Source organism: Hippocampus zosterae, chromosome 20 (genome assembly GCF_025434085.1).
Source record: "Hippocampus zosterae strain Florida chromosome 20, ASM2543408v3, whole genome shotgun sequence".
In the NCBI taxonomy this organism is placed as follows: domain Eukaryota; kingdom Metazoa; phylum Chordata; class Actinopteri; order Syngnathiformes; family Syngnathidae; genus Hippocampus; species Hippocampus zosterae.
In genome coordinates this window covers 12,543,068-12,560,901 of record NC_067470.1, presented here as the reverse complement: position 1 = coordinate 12,560,901, position 17,834 = coordinate 12,543,068, and the positions used below count along the sequence as shown (strand labels likewise).

General features: G+C 49.7%; 1 protein-coding gene across 1 annotated transcript; it reads left to right on the top strand.

Annotated features, from left to right (window-relative positions):
- The first annotated feature begins 1,218 nt into the window (after positions 1-1,218).
- LOC127593076 (uncharacterized) lies at positions 1,219-17,371 on the top strand. The gene is made up of 7 exons (XM_052054294.1): positions 1,219-1,355; positions 2,477-2,621; positions 2,693-2,806; positions 8,779-8,923; positions 8,988-9,136; positions 9,223-9,362; positions 15,334-17,371. Exons 1-7 carry the CDS (start codon positions 1,268-1,270, stop codon positions 15,486-15,488), a joined length of 936 nt encoding a protein of 311 aa, XP_051910254.1. The 5' UTR covers positions 1,219-1,267; the 3' UTR covers positions 15,489-17,371.
- The last annotated feature ends 463 nt before the right edge of the window (positions 17,372-17,834 follow it).

The following is a 17,834-nucleotide window of genomic DNA, read 5'->3' as shown; positions in this document are numbered from 1 at the left end:
CAAATCTGTATATCTGAACATTTAAATATGTAAACTAAAGTGCAATCACATTCGTAAATGGCTTCTGGTTTTTGAAATGTAAATGACATCATAACTTCTCCTCAGCTGCCGGTTAACCTGGCCGATCTTATGACCCACTTTTCTCCAGATTGTCGCTACGTTTCTCACTTTTCTGTTATTCCTTCTATTATTTTCTTCTCTTTTCTTTCTTACCGCTATTTTTATTTTTATTCTTCATGACAGGGGTTCACTTTGGCCTGGGGAGTCAAGTTGAGAATTCGCTTCAACGATATCTGGCGCCATATAGCGTCGTGAATGGGGAAATGTCAAGACCCCGAATATAAGACGACCCCCACTTTTTCAGTCTTATTTCAATGCAAAAAACACAATCTTATATTCGGACCAATACGGTATTAATAATCATGGGTTGTTTGTTTTGTTTCTTATAGTCTTTAATTCATTCATTCATCTTCCTAACCGCTTGATCCTCACTAGGGTCGCGGGGGTTGCTGGAGCCTATCCCAGCTGTCTCCGGGCAGTAGGCGGGGGACACCCTGAATCGGTTGCCAGCCAATCGCAGGGCACACAGAGACGAACAACCATTCACACTCACACTCACACCTAGGGACAATTTAGAGTGTTCAATCAGCCTGCCATGCATATTTTTGGAATGTGGGAGGAAACCGGAGCACCCGGAGAAAACCCACGCAGGCCCGGGGGGAACATGCAAACTCCACACAGGGAGGCCGGAGCTGGAATCGAACCCTGTACCTCTGCACTGTGAAGCCGACGTGCTAACCACTGGACTACCGGGCCGCCCCTGCTTTTTTAATTTTTGATTATTTTTTTGTGAAAATGAGACTGATAGGATCATTAGGGTTCAGCGTACATTAACACAAAAAATAATATTACTAACATGTACAAAGACACACAAATGGTTGTTGTTTTTTTTCCTCCTTGACACTCCTCGGATCTATTTGGGACCTGTCATAGATCTACCGGTAGATCAGGATCGACGTAATGGTCAGCCCTGATGTAAGGTATGCCAAATAGGGAGTCTCCCAACCGCACTGATGTAACGCTCACGTGTATTTGTGCTTGAGGGCAATTCAAAGTCGTGCTCATGACATAAAACCTGTCGAGTCCACGTGCTACCTCGTCTGGCAGTTCACGCTGTTTACCTTAGCCTCAACAGCAAAGCAAAAAGCAGAGTAGATTTGACCTTACTGTGAACGCGTTGGTTTTCGAATTCGGTTAGTTCATCACAATGACAAGCCTTCTTATTGCCATGGTGTTATCGATGGGCATTTTCATCGTCACGCTGGTGTTTAGTTTTCTGGCAGCACGAGGACAATGTAAGTAAAGTGCCATTTTACGTGTATGTATTTTGCCATTTGCAGTAATGATATTGCATGTTAACTAGGAGACATTTACCACCCTGAGAATAATCAAGAAAACACTCTTAAAACTGCGACTCTGTGTGTTTTCAACTCTGAAATAACAACACTGGCCAGATGTCACAATTTTTCTTTCGCCCACTCACAGTTAATGTAAAGGACTTCAAAAGCTTGAAGATAAATGAAGAAAACATGTATTTACATTCGCTATACTAACATTTTTAGACCTGTTAAAGTAACTTCTAAACTGTCACGTTTTAAAGTCCCGTATAAAAATAATCGATATGAATTTTGACCACAGTGCATACTTGAGGGGACCCCCCCAACACAATTAAACATGTTTAACAAACTTCAGGTGTATAGTTTGTCATGTTTTAAACAACAAAATAAGTAGACTAGCCAAGTCTCTTTGGGTGAGGAACATTTTGCAAGGCAAATACATTTCAGGTCAGAATATTTGATGTTGAAGTTCATTTATTTTGAATACAATATTGTGTACTGTCCATTTGGATTCATATTTATGCGGAAAAAAAAGTAGAATAAGTGTTTAACCTCTTCAGCCCCGTGACCTGCGGTTTGAACGTTGAGTTTGGGCGCCTTGCGTAAGGTTGAGTTTGACATCCCTGTAAAACTCATTTTGGCAAGAACATTTGTGTCATGTTTTTCATTCATCCATCCATTATGTGAACCGCTTCATACCCATGAATGTCGGGGGCGTGACGGAGCCTATCCCAGCTGTCATCAGGCAGTAAACGGGGGACAACCTGAACTGAATACTAGCTAATCGTAGGGCACACAGAGACAAACAACCATCCGTGCTCACACTCACACCTCGGGACAATTTGAAGTGTTCATTCAGCCTGCCATGCATGTTTTTGGAATGTGGGAGGAAACTGGAGGACCCTGAGAAAACCCGCGCCGGCACATAGAGAACATTCAAATCCCACACAGGAAGGCCGGAGCCGGAATCGAACCCAGCACCTTTTCACTGTGAGGTCGACGCGCTAATCAGTCGACCACCGTGCTGCCCGTATGAAATATAACATCACTAAACGCCCAAAACTTGTCACCCCTTCTAGATCCCTTTTTGGAGACCACTGGCAACATTTCAGACGCATTTGCCACCCACATAACACCATCTGGATGGACCTTCATCATTTGGACCTTTATTTATATCTTTCTTGCTCTTGTGATGGTCTATGCCTTTGCAGGCCTCTGCCGAAGGTACGCCCACCCCGCCCCGCTCTCATAATACTTGCAAGTCGTTCATGAATAACAGCTTTTTTTTTCACCAGAAATGCACTCGGCCTGATGTACTGCTGCCCTCCGGTTCTTTCACATGGCTTCTACCTAACTTGGTGCTTAAATTTTGGCTTCAATATCGGATGGTTGTTTGTGTGGGACAGAAGGTAAGAAACGTGCATGAAACGGCTTTGAATGTAATCGCAGATGCATTAAGCCACACAACCATGGAGTGACCACATCTCAGAGTTGTTAGGTTGTGGGGGGGCTGACAGAGAAGATATGTCTGGGCCATCCATCCATACATCCATCAACCCGCTTTTTCCTCACGAGGGTCGCGGGGTGTGCTGGAGCCTCTCCCAGCTGCCTTCGAACAGTGGGAAGGGTACACCCTGAACTGATTGCCAGCTAATCGGAGGGCGTGCAGAGATGAACAACCATACACGCTCACACTCACACCAAGGGACAATTTGGAGTGTTCAATCAGCGTGCCATGCATGTTTTTGGAATGTGGGAGGAACCCACGCAGGCACGGGGAGAACATGAAAATTCCACACAGCGAGGCTGAAGCTGAAATCGAACCCTGTACCTACGCACTGTGAGGTCAACGTACTAACCACTCAAGCACCAGACCACTGTCACGCCGCGTGCTCGCCAGCAGGTGGCGGGTTCTCCCGCCGCCTGTTCGGCACACCTGCCCGTTATTTCGGGCTGATTACGTGCCTTTATTAGGCGACTCCGGCAGTCATCTCACTGCCGGAGAATTCCTCGCCGAGCCATTATTCGCTCTCGCTATCTATTTGCGCTATTGCTATTTGCCTCGTTGCATACTTGCCTTACGACCTATACTTGTTGCCCACTTATTTCGACTTTCGATATTTCGTATTTTTATACTATTTCCACCAGCGCGATTATCTCCTCGCGTTTGCTCTAGCCGCGAGCGTTTTCTGTTTGTTTCCTGATCCTTATTTGATCAGCGTTTTCTGTTAATTTCCTGATCCTTATTTGATCAGCGTTTTCTGTTACCGTTTTTCCCTGTCGGGCTCTTTCTGTTGTTTTTTCGTTCTGTCATTAAAGACACCTTATTTTGTGACAATACTCTCTCTTGTCTGCTTTACCTGGGATCCAACTTATTTAATTCATTTGTTCTGCTCGGAGCGATTTTTTCCCCTCGAGCAGAACGTGACAGAATTCTCCGGCCACCATGGATCCCGCGGATGTAGAGAGAATATTGTCCGCTCTTACCCGAAAAGAGCAGCAAATGAGTCAGCAGGGCCAAGCCATTTCGGAACTCCGAGGCACGGTCTCCATGCTGGCTCATCGGTTCGATGAACTCGAACCTCGTTTGGTGCGGGTGGAGGAACGGAGACTCCCCCCCTCAGGGAGCTATCCAACCTCTCCGGAGGCACCCCTCTCTCAGACCACTATGTCGAGGGAACCCTCGCTCCCACACCCACCTCGTTACGGGGGTGAGCATGGGCAGTGTGGTCACTTCCTCCACCAATGCTCGCTCATTTTTTGCCAGCAGCCGTCTGCCTACGCTAATGATGCCGCCAAGGTGGCCTACGTTATGAGTTTGTTGACAGGTCCGGCGGCGTCATGGGCGATTGCGACCAGCGAGGCCAAGCCAAATCTCCGATCATCGTACCCGGAGTTTGTGACAGCATTCCGCCGGGTGTTTCACCATCCCGTGCGGGGTCGAGAGGCAGAGGGTCGGCTACTCGCCCTCCACCAGGGGAGACGATCGGTCGCCGATTACTCCATCGAGTTCCGGATCCTGGCGGCGCAAAGCGGCTACGAGGATCGAGCGTTGTGTGGGCTGTTTCGCCGAGGATTAAACTCCCAACTCAAGGACGAGCTGGCGACCCGTGATCACAGCACCGACCTGGAAGAACTGATCGATCTCGCCCTACTCATGGACAATCGCCTGAGGGAGCGAAGCCGGGAACGTGGGGGAGTATTCCGGGAGACAGCACCAGCAGAGGAGCCTATGCAGCTGGGAAGCGAGAACATTGGTGGCGAGGAGAGAGATTCCTTTTCAACCATCACCAATCACCCGGGATCATCTGTTTCCTTCGAACATGAGTACTGTGAGTCACCGTCACGCGCGTTAAACCCCAAGTCTGATCGAGTCGACCCGCGACCGAACAGACTAGTACTTGAGGGAACGATATCTGGGGAATCCCGGTCTAAGCGGGTTCGGGCCCTGGTGGACTCAGGAGCGGACGTATGCCTGATTGACACCGAGCTCGCTTCCGAGCTAGGTTGTGCGTTAGAGAGACTGATCGATAGGAAGCGGATTCGTGATCTCGATGGGCGTCTCCTGGCGGTCGTAACCCACAGAACGGAGCCACTGAAGCTCCAACTCTCGGGTAATCACATCGAGCTGCGGCGCTTTTTGGTCATGCGGTCTCGCAACGCTCCCCTCGTCCTCGGGTTACCATGGTTACGAGTACACAACCCCGTAATCTCCTGGGCGCGCCCAGCGATCAACAGCTGGAGCCCTTACTGCTATAGACACTGTCTACAGTCGGCCGTCGGGGGGTACGAACATGTCACCCCCTCCGTGGAAGTCTGCCTTGACGGAGTGCCGGATTGCTATCGGGACCTCGGGGAGGTATTTAGTGAGGATCGAGCGCGTTCTTTACCTCCACACCGCCCCTACGATTGCGCTATTGACCTGCAGGCGGGCGCTCCGTTACCGTCCTCGCGGCTGTACCAGGTGTCTCAACCTGAGCGCGAGGCGTTGACGGAATACATAAACAGCTCGCTCGCCGCAGGTCTCATCAGACCGTCGCGTTCACCGTTAGGGGCGGGTTTTTTCTTTGTGAGCAAAAAAGATAAGACTCTGCGCCCCTGCGTCGACTACCGTGGATTAAACGACATCACCATAAAGAATCGCTACCCACTACCATTGCTAGACTCCGCCTTTGCCCCATTGCAATCCGCCACTATATTCTCTAAATTGGATTTACGCAGCGCTTACCACCTGGTCCGTATCAGAGAGGGAGATGAGTGGAAGACCGCTTTTAAGACCCCTCTGGGCCATTTTGAGTATCTGGTCATGCCCTTCGGACTCACTAACGCCCCCGCTGTCTTTCAAAACCTCATTAATGACGTTTTAAGGGATATGATCAACATTTTTTGTTTCGTTTACTTGGATGATATTTTGATTTTCTCCCGGTCAGAAGAGGAACACCAGCAACATGTCAGGCGGGTGTTGCAGCGCTTATTAGAAAACCGGCTCTTCGTCAAGGCGGAGAAGTGTGAGTTTCATGTTCCCGTCATTTCCTTTCTGGGGTTTATAATCGAGCGGGGTAGGATACGAGCGGACCCCATCAAGACGCTGGCAGTCAGGGATTGGCCAGTCCCGTCTAACCGCAAGGAACTGCAGCGCTTTTTGGGGTTCGCAAACTTCTATAGACGATTCATCCGCGGCTATAGTCAGAAGGCGCTCCCCCTGACCCGCCTTACGTCAACTAAGACTCCCTTTAAGTGGGACTCTACCGCGGAGGCCGCATTCGTTAGCCTAAAGGCGGCGTTTACCAGTCCCCCCGTCCTTCAACATCCTGACCCTGATCTTCCCTTCGTTGTAGAAGTGGACGCCTCGGATTCAGGGGTGGGGGCGGTATTGTCCCAACGCTCTCCAGTCGACCAGAAGCTGCACCCCTGTGCCTTCTTCTCCCGTCGACTCTCTGCTGCCGAAGCCAATTATGACGTTGGCAACCGTGAACTGTTGGCGGTTGTCTCGGCTCTGCAGGAATGGAGACACTGGCTCGAAGGGGCAAAAGAACAATTCACGGTTTACACGGACCACAAGAACCTCGCTTACCTCCGTACCGCCAAGAGGCTCAACTCCCGTCAAGCCCGGTGGGCCTTGTTCCTGACCCGATTCAACTTCTTACTCACATACTCCCCAGCCTCCAAGAACACCAAGCCCGACGCTCTTTCCCGTCTCCACGACCCCCCGGAAGTGGACCTATCCCCAGAGACCATCCTCCCGGCTCAGTGCATCGTGGGGGCCGTTCAATGGGAGGTGGAGCAGCGGATCCAGACCGCCCTGGAGGGGGTGCAGGTACCGGCGGGGTGTCCGGCGGGGAGACTGTTCGTGCCTCCATCCCTGCGGTCGGAGGTTCTTCAGTGGGGACACGGGTCCAAGGTGGCATGCCATCCAGGGGTGAACCGGACGGTACAACTTGTCGCCCAGCGATTCTGGTGGCCGGAACTCCGGAACGACGTGACGGAGTTCGTCAGGGCCTGCACCTCCTGCGCCTGCGGCAAGTCCTCCCATCGACCCCCGGCCGGATTGCTCCAGCCGTTGCCCATTCCACCTCGCCCCTGGTCACACATCGCGCTGGACTTCGTGACGGGTCTTCCCTCCTCCCGAGGTCACACAGTCGTGCTCACTATCGTGGACCGCTTCTCCAAAGCGGCCCACTTCGTGCCATTGTCCGGGTTGCCGTCGGCATTGGAGACCGCCGACCTCCTGGTTAAACACGTTTTTTGTCTCCACGGCCTCCCTACAGATATTGTGTCGGACCGGGGCCCCCAGTTTGTGTCACGCGTCTGGAAGCGGTTCTGCCGGTCCCTCGGAGCCACGGCCAGCCTGACGTCCGGCTACCACCCCCAGTCCAACGGACAGGCCGAGCGCGCCAACCAAGATCTGGGGTCGGCCCTCCGCTGTGTGTGCCTCCACCAACCCGCGACATGGGTCGACCACTTGCCTTGGGTGGAGTACGCACACAACACCCTCGTCTCCTCCGCAACCGGCCGATCCCCGTTCATGACGGCGTACGGTTACCAGCCGCCGCTGTTCCCGTCGCAGGAGGGGCAGGTGGAGGTCCCTTCCGTTCAACACCACCTCAAGCGGGCCCATCGCGTGTGGAGGGAGGCCCGGGCGGCATTGTCCCGCACGGCGTCCCGAAATCGTCAAATCGCGGATCGTCGTCGGCGCCCGGCCCCCCCCTATGTGGTGGGGCAGAAGGTGTGGCTGGCTACTCGAGACCTTCGCCTGGCCGGCTCCTCGGCGAAACTGGGTCCTCGATTCACTGGTCCCTTCGAGGTCGAGGCCGTCATCAACCCGGCTGCTGTCAGGCTCCGTCTACCTCCTACCATGAAGGTGCACCCCGTCTTCCACGTCTCCCTTCTCAAACCCGTTTCTTCCAGTGACTTGGCTCCTCCTCCCACGCCGCCGCCCCCTCCGCGGGTCGTCGACGGTGACCCGGTGTACACGGTTCGTGCCATCCTGGACTCTCGGCGCAGGGGAAAGGGGTTCCAGTATCTGGTCGACTGGGAGGGCTACGGGCCTGAGGAGCGGCAGTGGGTGCCTCGCTCCTGGATCCTTGATCCGTCCCTTTTGCGCGACTTCCACGCTGCACACCCTTCCAAACCGGGTAGTCCGCCGGGAGGCGTCCGTTGAGGGGGGGGTACTGTCACGCCGCGTGCTCGCCAGCAGGTGGCGGGTTCTCCCGCCGCCTGTTCGGCACACCTGCCCGTTATTTCGGGCTGATTACGTGCCTTTATTAGGCGACTCCGGCAGTCATCTCACTGCCGGAGAATTCCTCGCTGAGCCATTATTCGCTCTCGCTATCTATTTGCGCTATTGCTATTTGCCTCGTTGCATACTTGCCTTACGACCTATACTTGTTGCCCACTTATTTCGACTTTCGATATTTCGTATTTTTATACTATTTCCACCAGCGCGATTATCTCCTCGCGTTTGCTCTAGCCGCGAGCGTTTTCTGTTTGTTTCCTGATCCTTATTTGATCAGCGTTTTCTGTTAATTTCCTGATCCTTATTTGATCAGCGTTTTCTGTTACCGTTTTTCCCTGTCGGGCTCTTTCTGTTGTTTTTTCGTTCTGTCATTAAAGACACCTTATTTTGTGACAATACTCTCTCTTGTCTGCTTTACCTGGGATCCAACTTATTTAATTCATTTGTTCTGCTCGGAGCGATTTTTTCCCCTCGAGCAGAACGTGACAACCACCTAGTTAGTTAGTTAGTTCGTTAATTTTTTTGTCAAATGCCTTTTTTTATGATAATATTTTGTTCACGAAAATGTTTCTCTTCAATTTTAGTTGTCGTTATTTCATGAGCTTACATCGACGATTATAACATTGTACTGCACCGTTTTCACAGGCTGGTGTCTGTCGCTCTGGCCTTCCTCATTGTGGTGACTGTGACCAACTTTGCCATGATATTCTTCTCATGCTGTGGCCTTCACATTTACGGCGCCTGGCTCCATAAATTCCATAGGGTTGACCTTTGGCTCGTGCGCGTGTTGGTGAGTATCTAAACATGTCAGCGGGTGAATACTGGTGACTTATCTCCAGCATTTCATGTCATAGGTTCAAAACGGTATAGCCATGTACGCAACGTGGACCACCATTGCGAGCCTCCTCAACCTGGCCATTGTGCTCAACACGTATGCAAGCCTGTCCCAAACATCTGCCGCCACAATCTCACTTGCCATTTTGGTCGTGGTGGTGTTTGTATGGTAAGTAAAATGACATCATCTAACAGACTGTCTCCTGTGATTGTTTTCCTGATTACTTTGTTCCTCACACCAACTCCCAATGGCAGGTTTGTCCTAGAAAATTTCTTTTTGGATAAACATGTGCGCTACATCCTGGTCATCTACCCCGTCGTCATCTGGGCGCTGATTGGATCCTACACCAAAAACTATGATGCAGAATCGCCCAGTCAAACCGGAATATTTGCTGGTAAGGAAGTTTTCTTTCTTTTTTTTTGCATCGTGAAATAACAGATCAATATACAAAACTCTGGCGACAATCATTTTAAAGATGACATATCAAACGTCGCAAATGTTGTTGGTCCCTGTGACATCTTACATACAGTATCCAAAACCAGTGTCCCTCCTGCCACAATGACACTGAGTCACCCTTAAATGAACCCGTGTTGTTCATTCAAGCCCTCCACCAAGTGGTCAAAAATAATAATGAATCTCCAATAAATAAGAAGACAGCCTTTTATAATGCCTCCTCTACATGGGATATGTCACAAACACATCAGAGGTAATTGGCCAAAACCAGTGATCTTGTATCATTGTTTTATGCATGGTGGTCGACTGGTTAGTACGTCGGCCTTACCGTGCCGAGGTGCAGGGTTTGATTCCCGCTCCGGCCTTCGTGTGTGGAGTTTGCATGTTCTTCTCATGCCTGTGTGGGTTTTCTCCGGGTACTTTGGTTTCATCCCACCTTCCAAAAACATGCATGGCAGGCTGATTGAACACTCTAAATTGCCTCTAGGTGTGAGTGTGAGCGCGGATGGTTGTTTGTCTCTGTGTGCCCTGCGATTGGCTGAACCGGAGCGCAGCGGTACATCAGGTCGAGTGCATTTCTGGTGGAAAAAAAAAGCTGTTATTCATGAACGAAATGCAAGTATTATGGGGGGGGGGGGGTGTTACCTTCGGCAGAGGCCTGCAAAGGCGTAGACCATCACAAGAGCAAGAAAGATATAAATAAAGGTCCAAATGATGATGGTCCATCCAGATGTGCAAATGCGTCCGAAATGTTGCCAGTGGTCTCCAAAAAGGGATCTAGAAGGGGTGACAAGTTTTAGTCGTTTAGGGATGTTATACCCCTCCGTGAGTCGTCACCTTACCGTGGTGGAGGGGTTTGTGTGTCCCAATGATCCTAGAAGCTAAGTTGTCTGGGGCTTTATGCCCCTGGCAGGGTCACCCATGGCAAACAGGTTCTAGGTGAGGGGCCAGACAAAGCACGGCTCAAAGACCCCAATGATGATTGCAATAAATGGATCTAGGTTTCCCTTGCCCGGACGCGGGTCACCTGGGCCCCTCTCTGGAGCCAGGCCTGGAGGTGGGGCTCGTTGGCAAGCGCCTGGTGGCTGGGCCTACACCCATGGGGCCCGGCCGGGCACAGCCCGAAGAGGCAACGTGGGTCCCCCTTCCCATGGGCTCACCATCCATGAGAGGGGCCAAAGGCGTTGGGTGCAATGTGAGCTGGGCGGCAGCCAAAGGCGGGGACCTTGGCGGTCCGATCCTCGGCTGCAGAAGCTAGCTCTTGGGACATGGAATGTCACCTCTCTGGCAGGGAAAGAGCCCGAGCTGGTGTGTGAGGCAGAGAATTTCCGACTGGATATAGTCGGACTTGCCTCCACACACAGCCTGGGTTCTGGTACCAGTTCTCTCGAGAGGGGTTGGACTTTCTTCCACTCTGGAGTTGCTCACGGAGAGAGAGGCGCAGAGCTGGTGTGGGCATACTCATTGCCCCCCGGCTCAGTGCCTGTACATTGGGGTTTACACCGGTAGACGAGAGGGTTGCCTCCCTCCGCCTTCGGGTGGGTGGACGGGTCCTGACTGTTGTTTGTGCATATGCACCAAACAGCAGCTCAGCATACCCACCCTTTTTGGAGTCCTTGGAGGGTGTGATGGAGAGTACTCCTGCTGGGGATTCCCTTGTTTTGCTGGGGGACTTCAATCCCCACGTGGGCAATGACAGTGAGACCTGGAGGGGCGTGATTGGGAGGAACGCCACCCCCCCCCCGATCAGAACCCGAGTGGTGTTTTGTTATTGGACTTCTGTGCTCGTCACGGATTGTCCATAACGAACACCTTGTTCAAACATAAGGGTCTCCATATGTGCACTTGGCACCAGGACACCCTAGGCCGCAGTTCGATGATCGACTTTGTAGTTGTATCATCGGATTTGCGGCCACATGTTCTGGACACTCGGGTGAAGAGAGGGGCGGAGGTGTCAACTGATCACCACCTGGTGGTGAGTAGGCTCCAATGGTGGGGGAAGATGCCGGTCCGTCCTGGCAGACCCAAACGTATAGTGAGGGTTTGTTGGGAGCGTCTGGCGGAATCCCCTGTCAGAAGGAGTTTCAACTCCCACCTCCTACAGAGCTTTTCCCATGTTCCGGGGGATGCGGGGACATTGAGCCCGAGTAGACCATGTTCCGTGCCTCTATTGTTGAGGCGGCCAATCTGAGTTGTGGCCGTAAGGTGGTTAGTGCCTGTCGTGGCGGCAACCCCCGTACTCGCTGGTGGACACCAGCAGTAAGGGATGCCGTCAAGCTGAAGAAGGAGTCCTATCGAGCCTTTATGGCCTGTGGGACCCCAGAGGCAGCTGACGGGTATCGACTGGCCAAGCGGACCGGGGCTTCGGTGGTCGCCGAGGCAAAAACCCGAGCGTGGGAAGAGTTTGGTGTGGCCATGCAAGCCGACTTCCGGACGGCTTCGAGGAAATTCTGGTCCACCATCCGACGTCTCAGGAGGGGGAAGCAGTGCACCACTAACACTGTGTACAGTGGGGATGGGGCGCTGCTGACTTCGACTCGGGACGTTGTGAACCGGTGGGCAGAGTACTTCGAAGACCTCCTCAACTCCACCAACACGCCTTCCTTGGAGGAAGCAGAGCCTGGGGACTCTGAGGTGGGCTCTCCTATCTCTGTGGTTGAAGTCACCGATGTGGTTAAAAAGCTCCTCGGTGGCAAGGCCCCAGGGGTGGATGAGATCCGCCCGGAGTTCCTCAAGTCTCTGGATGTTGTGGGGCTGTCCTGGTTGACACGCCTCTGCAGCATCGCGTGGTCATCGGGGAGAGTGCCTCTGGATTGGCAGACCGGGGTAGTGGTCCCTCTTTTTAAAAAAGGGGCCCAGAGGGTGTGTTCTAACTACAGATGGATCACATTCCACAGCCTCCCTGGCAAGGTCTATTCAGGGGTGCTGGAGAGGAGGGTCCGTCAGGAAGTCGAGCCTCAGATCATCATCATATCTTGTCGCGCCAGTACTGGATCCATTGCTTGGCAGCATCACTAGTGTCTAAGAGGTCTTGATCTGTGCAGGTGGGCCCCAGTTCACAGTCCCGAAGAATGTGCTCCATTGTTTGTATTGGGTGGCCACACGGACATTCACTGCTGAGTGAGAGTCCCCATTTATAGGTGTTGTTCCGAGTCTTGCCTACTCTGGTTCTATCTCTATTTAATGTCACCCAGTTCCTTCTTGAGAGGGCTGTTCCACTTGGAAGATGTTCGTTTGGGCTTTGGATTGCACCATTTAGTGCAGAGCTGTCCCATTCTCTCCATTTTTCGAGCCTGTGGTTTGTTGACTGCTCAGGATCTAAACTATGGACAGTCATAAAGCTCTTTCTGGACTTCAGTCTTCTTATTGATTCACTATGACCATAGAGGGGGTGTCTTGTGTCATTTTCTTGATTATGCTTTTGTGCCCTTGCATGAATGTCTCTACGTATGTGTGGTGGTGCGATGCCCGCCAATCTGTAGAGTGCTGGCAGTGGTGTTGGTTTTAGTGTGCCAGTAATTATTCGGCATGTGTTGTTCAGCTCAGGATCTATTTTGTGAGCATGACATGATCTTGCCCATGCTGCTGAGCAATATTCAGCAGTAGAGTAGCATAGTGCTAGAGCTGTTGTTCTCAGAGTTTTAGGATCTGTTCCCCAGTTAGAGTTAGCAAGTTTAGCTAATAGGTTGTTTCTTGTGGCAACTTTTGACTTGAATTTCCTTACATGTTCTGCGAAGGAGAGCGTTCGATCCAATGTGACTCCAAGATAGACAGGATAGTCAACATGCTCAAGTCTCTCATTATTCCAGTGGATGCTTAATTTTCTATTTGCCTGGTGGTTATTTAGGTGGAATGCACACACCTGCGTCTTTCCTGGATTGGCATTAAGTGAGTTTTGTTTATAATACTCTGTTAGGTGTTGAAGAGCAGCTGATAGTCTCCTTTCGGTGGTTTCAAATGAGCGCGATTGGGTGGCAATACACAGATCATCGGCATATATAAATCTTCGGATGTTTACAAACTCTGGCTGGTCATTTGTGTAGATGTTAAAAAGTACTGGAGCCCGAACAGAGCCTTGTGGGAGACCATTTTTTTGTGTTCGGTATCTACTTTTCTTGCCATCCATTTCTACAAAGAAGCGTCTGTTTGTAAGCAGTGATTGTATGATTTCACAATCGTTGTATTATGAACAGCTTTGGCAAGCCTCAGATTGAGGAGGAGCAGTGTGGTTTTCGTCCCGGCCGTGGAAGAGTGGACCAGCTCTACACCCTTAGCAGGGTACCTGAGGGTATGTGGGAATTCGCCCAACCAGTCTACAGGTGTATTGTGGACTTGGAGAAGGCGTTTGACCGTGTCCCTCGGGGAGTTCTGTGGGGGGTGCTTCGTGGGTATGGGGTACCGAACCCCATGATACGGGCTGTTCGGTCACTATACCACCGATGTCAGAGTTTGGTTCGCATTGCCGGCAGTAAGTCGGAATCGTTTCCAGTGGGGGTAGGACTCCGCCAAGGCTGCCCTTTGTCGCCGATTCTGTTCATGACCTTTATGGACAGAATTTCTAAGCGCAGCCGAAGCGTTGAGGGGGTCCGTGTTGGGGGCCTCAGTATTGCATCCCTGCTTTTTGCAGATGATGTGGTGCTGTTGGCTCCTTCAAACGAGGCTCTCCAACTCTCACTGGAGCGTTTCGCAGCCGAGTGTGAAGCGGTTGGGATGAAAATCAGCACTTCCAAATCTGAAACCATGGTCCTCAGTCGGAAAAGGGTGTAGTGCCCCCTCCGGGTCGGGGAGGAGATCTTACCCCAAGTGGAGGAGTTCAAGTATCTTGGGGTCTTGTTCACGAGTGGGGGTAGGAAGGAGCGGGAAATCGACAGGCGGATCGGTGCAGCGTCTGCTGTGATGCGAACGTTGTATCGGTCTGTCGTGGTGAAGAAGGAGCTGAGCCAAAGGGCGAAGCTCTCAATTTTCCGGTCGATCTACGTCCCAAACCTCACCTATTGTCACGAGCTATGGGTCGTGACCGAAAGAACGAGGTCAGTCATCCGGGAGGGCCTCAGAGTCGAGCCGCTTCTCCTCCACATCGAGAGGAGCCAGATGAGGTGGCTTGGGCATCTGATTCGGATGCCTCCTGAGCTCCTCCCTGGTGAGGTGTTCCAGACATATCCCACCGGGAGGAGACCCCAAAGACCCAGGACACGCTCTATGTCACCCAGCTTGCCTGGGAACGACTCGGGATCCCCCGGGGAGAGCTGGAAGAAGTAGCTAGGGAGAGGGAAGTCTGGGCTTTCCTGCTAAAGCTGTTGCCCCCGCGACCTGGCCCCGGATAAGCGATAGATGATGAATGGATGGATAGATGGATGGATGGATGGATGGATGGATGGAAGGATGTTATATTTCATATGGGCAGCACGGTGGTCGACTGTTTAGCGGGTCCACCTCACAGTGAAAAGGTGCAGGGTTTGATTCCGGCTCGGGGCTTCCTCTGGGGAGTTTGCATGTTCTGGCCGCGCGTGGTTTTCTGCAGGTACTCCAGTTTCCTCCCACATTCCAAACACATGCATGGCAGGCTGATTGAACACTCCAAAGTGTCCCTATGTGTGAGTGTGAGCGCGGGTGGTTCTTTGTCTCTGTGTGCCCTGCGATTGGCTGGCAACCAACCAATCCCCCGCCTACTGCCCCAAGACAGCCCCCCCCCCTGACCCCCCACCACCCTTGTGAGGATAAGGCGAATCGAAAAAGGGATGGATGGAACCTCATTTGAGGACCAATGTAAACAACGAAAAGGCACACAGTATGTTGCACATTTGTACAACACAGATACAACGGCACATTTCATCATGTGCTCTTCTTTTTATTTGTAAAGTTTATTGGAATTGTTTCGGCTGTGGTGTAGACCAACACTCTTTTTTCCACAGTGGTTGTGCTGGCAGCGGCCTGTGTTCTGTTTGCCACCCGTATCATTCTGGTTGTGTGGCGTCACATCAAGAGTCCGATCTACAAGCAAAATAGTGTAGACCTCAGATTGCCGGTGGACATAATCAACAGTCAAAGAAATATATTGTTCAAGTGAGGGTGCTCACTGCACTGCTTTTGTGTGACACTTTGTGTGAGTTATGCTTGGGAAATGTGGTTTTTGCAATTTTGGAAAATGTTTTGATGTCAGTGATTTTTTTTTTGTATTACCATATATAATGAATGCACTTTTTCTTATACTATGTGTATGCATTGCATACATGTCAACTTTTCGGAGCGCCAACCTGTATAAACTACCAAAAAACTACTTATCACATACCAAAGCATTTTATATGTCAAAATAACGGCCGAAAAAAAAAAACCCACGAAATGTTCAATTATATTTATTGTAGATCTCCATAATACAATGTCTCGTTAATGTCCAATCATCATTCTACTTAGTGGCATTACTGTGTTCAGAGTTGTATTCCTGCGTTACTTTTTTCACCAACTCCTAATCATTTGGAGTTGGTGAAAAAAAACCCGGAAATTTTCAGAATCCGTATGATTTGTGCGATACGACCATATACGTAATTGTGACAACTTGTGACAACATTCATAATATCTGCAGGGTGGGCCCAAAGTATGTATACCAGTGGCGGGCCGTGCATTTCAACCATAGGCCTTCAGTGACGTCACATACATTAACACAATATAGGCTCGTCAGGCAGCACTTAATTTCAGGAGCATTTAAAACCATCAAGTATGCATTAACAATTAAGAGCAGGAAACTAAATTTACAGATATTGTCAAAAATAAAAAGATTTAAGAAATACTCAATAAAATGACACCCAAATTACGCTGTGTGATCATAAACATGTCTGTCCAATATATTTGCAATGTTGAAGTTTCATATAAGACACCAACCACACAATAACAAAACAAACTATTCTTTGAAAATAAAATACTCAATCATTTGCATTTTGAGAATCAGCTATACAACATTAAATAATTTAAAATGTTGAGCAGCTGAGATTGAACTAATTTTAGTGCACGAAGCTGACTATAATGCGCCATTATAAATTGCAGGTGAGCTGATTTATTTCATACATTTTTGTATCTTTGTAATTTTATTTCGTTTCCATTTATACAAACAAAATAAAATAAGAAGAAATGTAAAATAAAATTCATTTACTCACCAATGTAGTGCCTGTTCACTGAGCTGCAGATCTACGCGAGTGTCCCCAAACGTTTTTAAACGCACCGTAGCTCGTAAGTGCCCAGCCGTGCTCTGATGTTTCCTTGCTGCCTTGGTAAAATAACTTAAATTGGTCCATCCAGTGGAAGGTCCGTCTTGAAAATTGTGTGGAAAGTAGTTCTGCAACCAGATCAACGTCTTCTCCTTCGGGCATTTTGGGTCAAAATGCAACAACAGCTCTCTAGCAAGCGCTCATCCAATCACCGAAATACGCACGTCCAGTGTCGAAGTAAGCCCTTCTAGCTGGCCCTGCTACGCAGACTCGTGATCTGATTGGCTCTTGCAAGCTGACTGTGCCGGTTCACTTACAGGGCACAGGGGCCTGCTCCGTTTAATCTGAAGGCCCCGAGCAAGTTTAATTTACCTGGCAACACAAGCTAGCTGAAATATGATTGGTTAAAACCTCTACCATAATAAATAAGTTATTAATCGAGTGGCTTTCAATGTTATTTTAAATAACATTCAATGTTTCAATGTTATTTTAAATAACATTGAAAGCCACTCGACTAAGTGGAAATAATATGACGTAAAGAATACAGAGAATAATTTTGTTTACATATTTATGAAAATAAAATAACATCAATTAAATTTATGTTATTCTCAGTAATTTAATTTAATAAATTTACTTTTCTGAGCATGTTTAGGCCAGCAGAGAAGGCCTTGCTGGCCCTGACGGAACGCCACTGATGTATACATATTTTAAATTCACTTTTTTTTTGCACATAGGCTACCATGAATAATGAAAACTATATATATATATATATATATATATATATATATATATATATATATATATATATATATATATATATATATATATATATATATATATATATATATATATATATATATATATATATAGCATCCTCGTCTCGAAAGGCGATGGTCGACGCGTAGGGGGGGATTAGGTCCTGTACTGGACGCATGAGCGCGAGTGGCTGAAGAGCCCTATTCTTGAGTGGCATTCCCGCTGGCATTTCACGCAGGTGAATGTTGAGGATGGTGGGGTGGTTCTGCTCGAGGCGATACCAAATCGCCTCGTGCAGAACAAGGAAATAAAGGGTAGGATCCCCGGAAAGCAGACAACGAAAAAATCTTGTCGAACAAAAAGTGTCTTTAATGACAAAAAACAGAAAGAGCCCGACAGGGAAAAACGATAACAAAAAACGCTGATCAAATAAGGACCAGGAGTAACAAAGAAGGAAA

Excerpts from the sequence above, each read along its gene's own strand:
- LOC127593076 (XM_052054294.1), top strand. The coding sequence starts at position 1,268 with ATGACAAGCCTTCTTATTGCCATGGTGTTATCGATGGGCATTTTCATC. Across the intron at positions 1,356-2,476 it reads TCTGGCAGCACGAGGACAAT|ATCCCTTTTTGGAGACCACT; the intron begins GTAAGTAAAGTG and ends CACCCCTTCTAG. Across the intron at positions 2,622-2,692 it reads TTTGCAGGCCTCTGCCGAAG|AAATGCACTCGGCCTGATGT; the intron begins GTACGCCCACCC and ends TTTTTTCACCAG.